Raw genomic sequence first — 13,827 nt, 5'->3', positions numbered from 1 at the left:
CTGAATAAATTTTCTCTTTTCATACTGCAATTACATACAACATCCCATCTTTCACAACAGATCAAAGTTGTCACCTCCTACAAAATATTTAAAATTTTCTTAAGTTCTTATGCAAGATTGGCATGTTTGCAATGATAGTTATTGTTTGATGTTGTTTTTAGAAGAAAAATCTCAAGCCTGCAATTTGAGAAAATGTAAGAATGGACTGAAGAATTCACTCTTCTGTCCCAGGACAGCCTGGTCTAGTGGCTAGTGACCCTACCCATAGCAGGGGGTTGAAACTAGATGATCTTTGAGATCCTTTTCAATCCTTGCCATTACATTATTCTGTGATTCTGTGATCCAATACAGCATAGATAAATATGGATTATAGCAATATTTGTGCAGGCACTGCTTGTAACATCAATGCAATAGGCAGTGATGAAAGATAAGACTTTTCAGACTTGAAGGCCTGGGTGAATCTAATGAGGCTCCACACAGCAAGGTCTAGGCAGCCTGGTCTAGCATTAAATGGGGAGGTTGGTGGCCCTGCATGTGGTGGGGAAGGAGGCGGGGTAGGAATTCATGATCCTTGTGGTCCCTTCCAACCCAGCCATTCTGTTATTCTCTTACAATGAAAAAATGTACATGGATTTTATAAGAAAATGCTCCTCCTTGAAAACTGAAATTTGAAAGCTTTCAATCATGAAAAATTACTTTGAAATGAAAGCATTTTTTAAAAAATACAGCAAAACTTTACTTCCCCAGTATCTTCTCTAGGGTCACCCCTGTCAATTTTCTTGACAGGGGTGATGGGGAGAAACCTACTAAAGAATGCTGAAGTTCTAGATTGAATTAATTTTAACAAATTATTTGCGGATTTTCAGACTGAGCACTCAATAAAATAAACTAGACAGCAAAACTCTGTAAAGGGACTTTATAGAAAGGAATTACGTAGTTGACTAACGGAGCAATCAAAGAAAATTCTACTTCACATCAACATTTTTTCCCCAAAATAATATCAGTGGAACTCAGCTTGTAACAATGCAAATTTAGGTATGTATTCCTTTCTAATTAAAATGATCGACGGGACTTAATTTAGTAGCTCACACCTTCATATCCAGTGCACACTGGTTGCTCTGGAGCATCACATCCTGCTTTCAGCCTCTCCCTCAGTAGGACAACAGCCTCCCACAAGTCCTTTGACTTAACTTAGAATTTCAGACTGATGATGCCTCAAACACCATTTGAGACACCACTCCAAGACATAGTGCTTGACAGAGCTGAGGTGACAGAGCTCCTTTGAAAGCAACAAAATTAAAGAAAAACTGACCACATGCCATCAGATCAGACAAGATGCAGATGCATACATTTAGAAGCCTATCTCCTGTAATCAAATCCTAAAATGTTCTAAATAATACCCTAATACCCTAATTGTTCTACGTCTCATGCCATTTGCATTTCAAAAGCTAGATGTCTTAATATTAGATTGCTCAAAAAGGCTAAAACACTTCACACAGTCTGACCACATCTACTATATACCAACACAGTACACAAAGATATTGTTCAGAAGGGTTACAGAAGTAGATTTATTTTGCATAACATGCCAAGGCTTACAGTTTCTGGGATGGAGGTATTCTTGGGTTCACTGCTGTGCTTTCCTGGATCATTTGTGATTTTTAAATATTTATATAATGCAGAAGATAAATGCTCTAGAGTCTAGGAAACAAATGTTAATGTCTTCTTCTGTGTGTATGCTTTTACTATAGCACTGATTCAAACTTTTCTGTCATTTCTGCTGCAAAACAATCTAGTAGCAATAGGAGCAAGGGATTTCTGTAGTTCTGCGATTACTATGCTGTGTTGCACTTAAAAGTTGCTGATTCAAAAAACCTTTTGCTTTCTCCAAAACACACTACTGCAGGAAAATTCTAACCATTAGAGAAAAATAAGGAGGAAAAATATTACAATTGCTTCACATTATTTCAAAAAGCTGTTTTTCTCAAGGGAAGGAGTGAGCCTACTAGCAGTACATCCAGCAGTATGAAAGCACAGGTGAACAGACATTTCAGATAAATAAGATGCTGCAGTAAGTGTATTGGGAACTTATCTGCAGGCATTACAGCACTGAAGGTAAGGTGCTTCACCCGTATTTTGGATTCAGCCAACCAAATATGCACTAGATTTGGTAGTCACAGAGTGCTAATGTTAGTTGCTACAGCTAACAGATAACACTGAAGTATAAAGTGCATTCCAGTATTAGCTATTAACTTGTAAACTATGGCTCCAGATTTTAAACTGCTTAGTTTTCATTAACGAAAAATACAGAAGTATCCTAAGTGAATAAAAATGTATTTAAATTGTCAGCTTTGCTGAACAACAGAGATGACATAACTTAATGTTCTCATGCATAGCAATGACTAAAGCTGTATTTTTGTTTTAGACTATTTAAGAATCCAATAATGGTATAGCACTAAGTTTAAACATCTTTTTAGCTAAGTTTTCCAAACATCTTTCACTTGTGTCAGTAATCAAAACCAATTCTAAACAATTCTGAAAATTAGGCCTCAGGTGTGTCACACTAGGCATCCTAAAAATCTTTTCTGAATAGACTAAAACCCAAGCAACTACTCAATATTTTGTTTAGTGTCATTGAATGATAAGTGGTTTCATGCCTTATCTACACACCTTCTTCATATAGCCTTCAAATTGTGCTCTGCAAGACAGAATTATTAATTTTCCTCAAGGTTTCTTCTATCATGCTCATCAATAACAACTAACTGTTTCAAAGCATTAATGAATCTATCTTTATAACACAGCTGTGAAGCAGGTTCTTAGTATCTGTGCTAGTTTTATGGAAAGCAACTATAGGGAAATTAAGATAAAGGACAACCACTACTTTGTATCTCCAGTTCAAGATGAATCTGAGCACTTAGAATTCTTATTCTACAGGATTTAAATAGAAGATGTGGGTTAAAAACTATAATTTTACTATTAAATTAATATAACTATTTCATAACATTTTGAATTTTTGAAATAGGTTTCCTGGGTTTCAAATTAGCAACAGTTTGGAAAATATAACTGGTGTGTGTGTTTGAGAAGTCAGGCATACAGAATCACCGAATCATTTGGAAAAGACCTTCAAGACCATGAAGTTCAACAATCAACCTAACCTACCTAAATAATGTCTTTTAGTGCCATGTCTACACATCTCTTAAATACCTCCATTTAAGAGATGTGGCTCCACCATTTTTCTGCACAACTTATTCTAAAGCTTGATTACCGTCTCCAGGAAGAAATTCTTCCTAGTACCCAATCTAAACATTTCCTGGCACATCGTAAGTCAGTATCTTCACTGCTACCACTTGTAACCTTAGAAAAGAGACCCTCTTTGCTGTTATCTCTTTTCAGATAGTTACAGAGTGATGAAGTTTCCCCTCAGCTTCCTCCTCTCCAGACTAAACAACCCCAATTCCTTCAGTTGTTCCTTGGAACACCTCTTTCCTAGTTCCTTCAGCCAGCTTTGTCACTCTCCTCTGCATGCACTTGAGCAACTCAGTATTTTTCTTGTGGTGAGGGGTTCAAAACTGAATACAGGATACGAGGCATGGCTCAGCAGTGCTGCATACATGAGGATGGACACTTAGACCAGGATGTGATCGGCCTTCTTGATCACCTAGGCATCCTGCTGGCTCGTGTTCAGCCAGTTGCCAACCAGAACCTCCTGGCCCTTTTCTGATGGGAAAGTTTTTAGCCACTATTCCCAAATTCTATGTCACTGCATGGGACCCAGATCCAGCACTTACCTTTGTTGAATGTCATGCAACATGTAGCTAGCTGAGCAAAATTATTTTAATTGAAGACGGCACCTTCTAGAATTTTAGTCATTGAATTCTGAAGCAGCAGAGCTTCGATAATCTTTATACATCCTGATACCTCTGCTAAATATGGGTTCCATTTTAAGTACTTTCCTCAAAACAGAAGGGCAAAGGAATTTCACCCAAGTTTCAGTATATACAGGAGTATTTTTCCTGACTATACTCTCTGACAAGTCTGAAAACATTAAAAAATAACAACAACAAATAAACAAAACTGGGAAACACAGGAGCAACCTAAATATATTGTAATGATAAGTGTTAGGCTGCAAAATGAAGATGGCAGAATGAGCACCTGAATCTTTCAACAGGTCAACAGAAGAGTTTAATCACTGCACCAGTCTACATCACAAAGCTGATTCTAAGATTTCCTTCCTGCAGGAGCATAGCTTACAAATTAGGCCATGTAATCAGAATTAGCCACAAACAAAAGAAACAATGACCACAAAAACCACAGAAAATCAACAAACTGTCCCTGGCCCCCACAACCTTACCAATCTGAGCATAATTATAAATAACCAAGACAATGATCCTCACTAAGCCTAAACAGGAGCTCCAAAAAAGAACTTTCAGACTTTCGTAAATTTGCTTTGGTATTTGAAATTGAGGGTTATGCCAGTCTTGTTTATGTATTCTGAAGTGCATCAAATTAATCATCCTTCTTACAGAAGAAGTATACTGGCAATGATAAAAGAACTTGCAATATCTTTTGGAGAACAGCTGATTATCCTGAAATTTGCCAAGACAGTTGTTTGTAGCCATATATAGTGAGCTCCTATAAAACTCTAAAAAAATGTTTAAAGAAATACTGTTTGAGAAATTTCTACTTCACTTTTAAGAAGGAAAACTTGTTAAAACTTCTTAAATCATATTTTGGTGGAACAAAGAATAATAAGAACACCACGTTGAGATTAAATAATGCTTATTATTAGTATTTGTAAACATAATGAAAATATGTCGGGACTCAAAAAAATATCTAAAGAAAAATTTATATTTCCAAAAAACTTTAAACCTTTATGCTGAGCTGTTATTGCACTAGTTGTGAAAGTTTATATATATGTTTATATATAATGGTCGCAGGATGATGGCCTGTGACATAAGAAATATTGAACTAGCCTCAATTTATGACTATTTTAGATAACTCTAAAGCAAACATCTACTAACTGAAAGTGAGTTAGAATTATGCTTTTGACAATGTATTGAGCTTTATACATGAAAAGCTATCTAAAAATAACCTGCATCAGTCTAATGGCTGTTTCTCACAGATAATAAAGACATTAAAAACCATAAAATAGTTCTTTGCTACTTCTCCCCAAAAGATCATCTCTTTAAAAGGCGAGATAAGAAAGATTTAAAAATGCATAAAAAACAAACTCTCAGAGAACATTATCATTAAATAAAATAAAGTTCTGGATTTGGATTTTGTATAGGAAAAGAATACATAGAATGACAGCTATTTTTTATTTTTAAATAACTAACAAGCATCCTTTAAAAAGAAAAAGCAGTTTTAAGAAAAGTGGAGTTTCATACTTTTCCTATTCAGATTATAAATAAACATAAGATGTTCAGTTTTAAATTACATTCATCGTTGTAAAGAATTTCCATTTCTTTCAAAAAGAAATAATCCAAAAATAATAACTCAAAATCTAATTATCGTAACTTAGCAGAATTTAGGAGGAACAAAAAAAGTTTCTGTAATGTGCATCAGATGCTTTTTGAGGCAGAAGAAAATTATTTTATTTTGTTCAGGAATTTGAAGACTACAAAAGTAATTTTTAAGAAATGTTAGGGAATAAATAAACAAACCATACCATGAACATCATCCTGAAGTTGTTTAAGTCGGTCAAAAACTCCTCCACTGAAACTTTCTTCAGATCGATTGCAAAATACCTCATCACATTCTGATACAGTTTTTCCATGTTCTCATGCATCCCTGAAAGTTTCTGAAAATCTTCTTTGGCATGAATTAGAAAGCTGTATGCTGCTGTTAAGGCTGCAAGAGTACTGAGTTCATTTAAGAACATATGCACAATTATCTTTAAGGTCAAACATGTAATTTAGTTAAGTAAATTAGAATATATTTCTAAAATATACTCATTTAAAAATATATAAATTATATAATTTGATTTAGAACCAGTAGCTAACTTCACTAAAATGCATGCCATTCTGTCACATATATAAAAACAAAGTGAAATTTAGATATCAGTAACTAACTGGAATACTTTAACATATCAAGAAATACTGTAATTATTACTTCAAATACAGTAAAAATAGAAATGTCAGCAAACAACAGTATTAAAAATAATAAATATAAGAGAAAAAACCCTCATCCTAACAGCTCTCTAGAATGTTAATATAGCAACAGTATTGCTTCCGATTTTATTTCTAGTGACTGCATCAGAAATTTATGCTTTCCAAGGCTATTTACAATGCAAATACAATTTAATTAAATTAGAGGTGAGAACAACAGAACTACTCCCAAAAAAGATAGGCAACTTATAAAAAGCACCAAAATACTGCATAGCAAATGGAATCAAATAAAAAATAACTGTTTATTCATGGCTTTGTAAAGCTCAAAGAAGAAATACTGCATGTTGGTCTGTGGGACGATTTCATAAGTATTTACATAAATGGAAAAGCAACTAAACAAATATTTATGTTCTCTTCATGCTCCTGAAAAGAATGTAAAAGACAAAAAATGACAACTTCACCTTTTCTCCCACTACCCACTGCAATTACTATAAAAGACAATTAACTATTTTATATCACAAATACATACATTATTTACCATTTTATTTTTATGAAGAATGGGATTTTTAATTAGGTGAATTAAAAACAAAGAAATAGAATTTTTGTTATCTCTGCTATTTCAAATTGATAGGAACAACTCACTACTGGGTGATTATTTTTACTCTTCAAATTTTATACCATGTACTTGTTTAGCTTAGAGACCAAATCCCATTTGATCTTCACTATAAGACGTCTTTATAGTTTGTTATACTTAGTTTTAAAACATTCTTTTACTTATTCCCCAACATGCACAAAACTTACTGGTGGGATAGCAGGGAAAGTGGATGAGAGATCAGTATGGAACAGCTGCCCAAATATTAAGTAAAGAAAAAAAAAAGGAATTATGAATAACAAAGCATAGCACAAATACACATTAGGACCACCTAAAGAAATGTCAGCAGTTCAGGAAAGAAAAAAAAGCTGCCACAGTAGGAAACAAAAATTAACGTTAAGCCAAGGAAAATGTTTTTGCATCTTAATCATTTTTCATACTATATTTGTCTATAAATCTTATATCACCAACAGAACTTAGATAGAAATAACTATCTATTGCATTTTTGAGCTTGTTTATTTCCATAGCTTGGAATGCTAAAGGAAAACCAGGTAAATTGTTTTTTTTTTTGACAATAGGTATAAATGCCATTTATCAAACCTGCCAGTAACTTTCTTCAGCATTCTAGGAAGGAAAAAAAAAAAATCTTACAAAAGCTAAAAATATAAATAAAATGTATATTTAATGTTGTAAATGAATGATAAGCCAGTATACACTAAAAAGGAAACTTTTGAGAAGATCTGTGATATTCTACAAGATGTAAGTACAGTTACAACTATGCTAATAGTGTCTATATAATGTTTATATTAAACTGTTGGAACTGAGTCCTCTCAAATACATGGTGCAAAATTTTAAACTCAAAATGCAGCATTCTGGAAAGATGTGCTACTATGCAGTATTTCATTCCCAGACAGAGAATTCTGAGATTTTTATTTTCTGTTTGGTATGCTATGGGATACCCTAAGCTCCTGGCATTCTACTGAGACTGTGCTTCAATTTAGCTACTTTTAATAAGTCCTCTTCCTTTTTTCCTTAAATACAGCTTTTGTTAGCCAGTACTAGCTAAACTGGAGGCAACAGGGAATACTACTGAGCACGGCAATCCCAACTGTAATTATTATGAACAGGTTGATATATGTGCATTATCAGCTACACGATTCATTGGCTTTGGATGAATGAAAACAGAAGTACAGCAAAGCTGCAACACAGGTGGGAGGAAAAGCAAATCAAGAAGTTAGTTATTTGTTAACTTTTTCTGAAATGGCTTCACTTCATGGACAGCCTTTTTGAACTCATGGGACTACAGATCAGCATTCTGCTCATTATTGGAACAGAAAAGCAATGCGGGGCTGAAATGAGTAGTATCTGTTGTGGAATTTCCATATACTATATATTTGGTCTTGCATATTCATGGCAGCTTTTTTTATAGTGGACTGCTTGTCTTAAAACTGTATTGATTTTAATATATTGTGCTATGTAAAATACTAATATAGTGGAGTGTATCAAGACGTAAAATCAGCTGTTACTCTACAGTAGATAACAAATTACGTTTGTACTCCAAACATTTTCTCAGAAGACCTTACATTCATTGCATGTGACATTCTGACAAACTAACCCATGTATTAAACATAGGCAATTCAAAAAGGAATCTGATCCTGCATAAGTACAAAAGATTAATAAGTGCACAGATGCTGTATGTATTTCAACAGAATCTTCAAAATGGAACTGAGACTGTCATTATATAAGCCAGCAACAGTCTCTGTAAAAACACAGCAAATTTTTCAAAGACTGGTGTAAATAGATTGAGGTCACTCCAAACCAGGATTTCAACGAACAATTTTTTAATTTTATTTGTTTATTTATTTTAAGGCCAGAGGGTACAAATTATGCAGGGCTCCAGTGAGAATTTCCCACATGAAGCTCTTGGGGAAATAGTTGCGATTATCTGAAAAACACATGTCACAGAGACTTCATTTTATGTACACAGCAAGGATCGACAGTAAAATTTCTTCTCTGAATACAGTAGTTCAAAAAAGACACTCTAATGTTTAAATTTTTAAATTAGTATCTTCTGAAGAGTGTTTGTCTAATAATTCCTTTTCCTTGACTTACTCACTCAATCTTACCTCTATATTAAATATAATACTAAAAAAAAATTGACATACATTTGTACCATAGTGTGTATATCCCTTGTATTTATGAACAAAACCAGTGTTAATGAGTCTGAGGTCCAGACCAGATAGAAAATATATAAAAGAATTACATAATTCAAGTTAAATTTACATTGTTTGCCCAAACCCTATTAATTACATGCCCACATAGTCAACATCTTGATCCTTTCTGAAAGAGTGACATGCAGTCCTTTTTCATTTGACCAGCTCTGGTCTTGTAATCTTGAAAATCCTTTAGGATCCTAGGATGTCTTATTTCTTCACACCGTACAGAAGAAATTTCCAACTATACGGCTGGTTGAATAACCAATAGTTTAGAGGCAATGTACAGAATTGGGTTTCTTATACCTCACTTGAATCAGGCTAAGTTCAATTCTTTCCTTCTCTTAACAAATTCACTTAAACCACAAGGAAAAAGGAACAGAGGATTGATCAAAAAAAAAAAAAAAGACTGTATTCCTAGCTGAAAGGTATCAACTAACTTACTGTCTCTCAAGTATTAGTTGCATAAACTTGTGTGAAAATCACCTTTATAAATACATTCAGTGGTTAAACAGGATAAAATTTGTCAAGAGTTTCTCAACTGCTCCTTAGAAAATCATTAGATGTGAGCTAGACTGATACAGAAGATGTTGATTAACTACTTAATTAAGCTTTCAACATGTAATTTAAATTCTCTTCATAAACCCACTAAATTTTTATTTTGAACATACAAATGCATTTTGTTCACTGTGCTTTTTCTTGAACATTACACTGAATGAATTTAATACTATAAATCAATATCAATTCAATATTATTTGACTGTCCTAATTAAAGCAAACAAATGAACTACAATAATGACTGTAATTTCTGCTCAGCTAGTATACATAAGATCACTGACAAACTAGCACAATTTAATGTATAAGAGAAATATTAATAATTATAGACTTTGTCAATAAAAGGGTGCACCAACTGTGCATATATCTGACTTCCTGAAGAAACAAGAATGCTAATCAGTTCATTAGGGACCTTTGGGTTGTGATATTTGTGACAGGATGTAATAGCCTGCTTGTCCATGAAGCCTAATTGTACTCAAGATGAAAAATTATTACCAACAAAGCACCATCCTTCCTTTTTCAGATTTCCTACTGGTTTCTCTTTATGAGCTGCATGCCTTTCAAGACTTCAGCATCATTCAGCTTTCCTTGTCATAGGAATAAAAGTCAAGACACGTCCAGGCTTCATCATGCTGTGCAGGATTATCTAACCTTTCCATCAAACCTTTTTTGCTTCGTAATTTATTGAAGCTCCTACTTTTCTAAGAGTGAGCTTCTTTAATTAGTGTGTTCACTGAAATTACTAGAAACCAAATGCAACTTAACGGTTCTGAAATTATTGCCTCTGTACTGGGAGAAGTAGTAGGTGAAGGCAAACTATTCCCGTTCCTAATATGTTCTGTTCAAAATACTGTTTGAATAGCCTAACATAACAAAATACGTAGTGTAGCTGGTTTTACTTGCACTGATTTATTCTGACTATGATAAAATATTCATCTCACCTGTTTCTGACAGCAATCAATACCCAGTGATTGGAGAAAACAAGAATGAAATAGAAAAAGTGTAGCATGGTAAGTCAACTTATGTAGTATTTAGCTTCTAAGAATCTGCAGGTTACTGATTTTTATGAGCTAAAACTACCTCAGGACTAATGTATTTAAGCTCCAGACACAGTATCTTTAGCTGACTATCTAAACCTTAAAGGAAATTCATCTACGCTGTCAACCTCTACAACATCTTAAAAGTAAATGCTGCAGTTTGTGTTCTGCATGAGTAAACATTCCTGTTAGTATGTTATCATCTCTGAAGTAGGATTTTATTCCTAATTATTTACAAGAAATAATGAACACCTTCCTAACTTTCCTGTTGCATGGTAGATAAATTTACAAGTATCTTTACTAATTCTCATTTAATTTTCCAGCTTCAGAGTCCTAATCTATTTAAACATCCTCCTTGCTGAAATTATTGCTTTCTGTTGATCACTGTTGTCACCATTCTCTACCACATCAATAGGTGTACAATATGCTTTTAGAGATGGGGTGATGGAAGTACTCAAGATGTAAGACTATTACTGATTTTTACAGCAACTTATTTCTGCTTTCTGATTGTTTTTAACTACAGTTGTTCTCAAGAGCTCCTAACATTCTTCTTCTAGATGTACTATTTCATAGTCACTGAAATGCACTTGCCTTTCTGTTAGTACCTACTAGTAGCTGCTTTTTGGCATGAGTTTTTCAATTTTATTTTTTAACTATATATTATTCCAGAATAAGTAGTCATTCTACTATTCTCTTAAAAAAATCTGTTTTCTTGGAAGACTTTGTTAACCCATCTTGTTGAAAGATGCATGGATATTCAGTTATGCTCTACTGAATGTCTTGGCATAATTTGTGCTCTGCAAGGAATGGTTTCTCCTTAAACAAACAAGCTAACAATAAAACCCACCACAATATCCATGTCACTTAATAGTGTATCTTGCATATATGTGTATATATATATATATATACACACCCACATACATATATACATACATACTATATATACATACATATATAGATATGTATATAGGCTGAGCCCATATATATGATCTTTTTATTTAGTCTAAATCAGTTTTTCTTGGCACAGAAACCAGATTTACAGCTACGCAGCTCAGTTTCTCCTTGCAGCCATCTTAAAAGAGAATATCTTTTCAACTCCAATTTTTCTAGTGTCTAACACTACCTTAGTTCATGTAAGAACATGTCATCCAAAGGGTAAATACTTGAGTTTATTTTTAAATCTTTTCAAGTCTGGGGATTTATTGCTATTTAATTTATTATTTTATTTTAATGAAACTCCTAAAAAGTTCAGCTGAGATCATCCCTTCATACAAAGTATTGCACAGTTGGTTCAATCAAAGATCTCTCCGAGACAACCCTTGCAAACAACTAATTTAACTTTTTGGTTATGGCTTATCTTCATGACATACAATGATAATCTAAATCTTCAGCAGTATTGCTGAAGTACTGCTTCTGAAATGCTTGAAAAGGACATTTCTTCCTTTCCTGAGATGATCAATATCCTTTCTAAGAGCTCAGTAAATTGCTCTAATAGTCTTCATATATGGGGATGGAATTTTAACTCTGAGAAAAGTTATGGCATTTACTGACAAGGTCCACCCATTTACCTATCTGAATATCATATTTTAACTTCTTACACTATTGTTTTACAACTGTGACCTATTCTGTCTCAAATGCAATTTATAACCTTCTATGAAAGTATTCCACTAACTTTCTGCCATCAAGTTCCAGAAATGCCTAATGTGTCAGTAACACAAAAGGAAATTAGGCATTCAACTTAGTCATTTTTGGAATTTCAGATGTTGGACATTAGCACAGATTTATTTCTCTTCACTGCTCTCTGCTCTCCTTCTTAAGTGAAACCTATATCTTCAGGCTATTCTTCACTCAATCCCAAATGATTTTTGTTAACTTCTTTTATATCTTTTTTTTTTTATGGAGGAAATTTAGAACTCTCCAAGTTCTCTTCTATACCACTGGCTTCTTCAGATGCAAAAACATTTCACACTATAGAGACACCGTGCAAGTGAGTTTCAACAAATCTCTCAAAACCACACTGAGTTGGAAAAGAAAGTCACTAACAACAGCAACAAGAACAATAACAAAGAATAGCTTCACCAACAAAATAAACCACAACAGAAAAGATTAGTGGTAACACTGGAAGGTTACAGATACTACAGAGTCCAGAGAAAGGCCTAAAGCCAAGTTATATATGATTTGGTTGCAGCTAGTCTTCTGAAGAGGAAATTGGCCCTAATGCAGCAGTGATAAGAGCCACTTACCTTTAGGTTCTCTTGCTGTCCTTTATTTAATAGAGTTAGATTAATCAAGAGCAATGAATAACTGTCTCCTGAGTCCTCCTGTCTTTATACATAGCAAAGTAGACTTCCAGTTAGATAATAAACTAACTATGCCTAGTAAGGGAATTTCAACTTTTCTCTCTATGCATGTTGATATTTCTGCTCCTTGGATATTCTCCATGGCCAATGGTCAGTAGAGAGGTTTAAGCTAGAGAACAATTTCCTTGACTTTGATTAAATATCTTCCTGTCACATATGAGGGAGACAGGCAGTTCAGTTGGGTGGAGGGCTTGGAATAGTCAGAAGGTAAATTTCATTTAAGCAATAGGAGAAATTTTTTGTTGTAATTGTTGCATCTACCAAACTTATTCTGAACTGTAATTCATACACTAAAGAACAAATACAGAGTGATGCACATCTTCCTCTAATATACTCTTATGAGAAAAATCACCCAGTAAGACACCTACATACAGAGTTAAACCTAACAGCATTTTTCCCCCAATTCCATTCACTACAGATGACTCCATTAATAAGGCTGTTCATGTACTTAGCTTTTAAGAGAAAAGATTTTTTTTTTCAACAATATATGCTACAAACTGAAGCTAGATAAATTTAAAGTTTGAGTTATTGCAATCAAACTATTTGTATGTGTTTTTTTAAAGAATACTCCAAAGGATATGGACATTTTTGCTACAAACTTATCATGCTTATCTTCAGCAACTGGAAATGTCTTCAAATCCTTCTCAAGCTGTTGGAGTTGCTTTTCCATATGCTTCAGGCTCTTCTCCAGGTTTTCTGCTGAGACTAAAACACAGTACATTAACTCTGTCAACACCTTAAACAAGAAACACTGTAAAATTTCTCAGTTAAAATCTTATCCAAAACAGCATACTGCATTTTCAATTTTGAAATAAAAGCAGTGACCAAATTACAACGCATGATGAGGAAATTACAATGCTCAGTTTCCCTACTTATATAGTTGCCTTGTTCTGATTAGAATATTGTTTGAATGTTGCATTTTGCTTTATTCTTATGACTAAGGTATAGCACAGCCAGTTTTAAATAG

At 33.7% G+C, this 13,827-nt stretch overlaps 1 protein-coding gene across 1 annotated transcript in view; it reads right to left on the bottom strand.

Annotated features, from left to right (window-relative positions):
- Positions 1 to 13,827, bottom strand: part of DIAPH3 (diaphanous related formin 3) — a 229,272-nt gene that overhangs the window by 74,669 nt on the left and 140,776 nt on the right. Inside the window, exons 22-23 of the mRNA XM_042839146.1 lie at positions 13,441 to 13,565; positions 5,666 to 5,830 (exon numbers count right to left, since the gene is read on the bottom strand). Coding sequence (XP_042695080.1) covers positions 5,666 to 5,830; positions 13,441 to 13,565 — 290 coding nt within the window. The remainder of the gene's footprint in view (positions 1 to 5,665; positions 5,831 to 13,440; positions 13,566 to 13,827) is intronic.

This window comes from Centrocercus urophasianus, unplaced genomic scaffold (genome assembly GCF_019232065.1).
Source record: "Centrocercus urophasianus isolate 14NV4802_14NV808 unplaced genomic scaffold, USGS_Curo_1.0 seq_9, whole genome shotgun sequence".
Lineage (NCBI taxonomy): Eukaryota > Metazoa > Chordata > Aves > Galliformes > Phasianidae > Centrocercus > Centrocercus urophasianus.
Note: the sequence above shows the minus strand (reverse complement) of the source record. Positions and strands in the feature narration are given on the sequence as shown.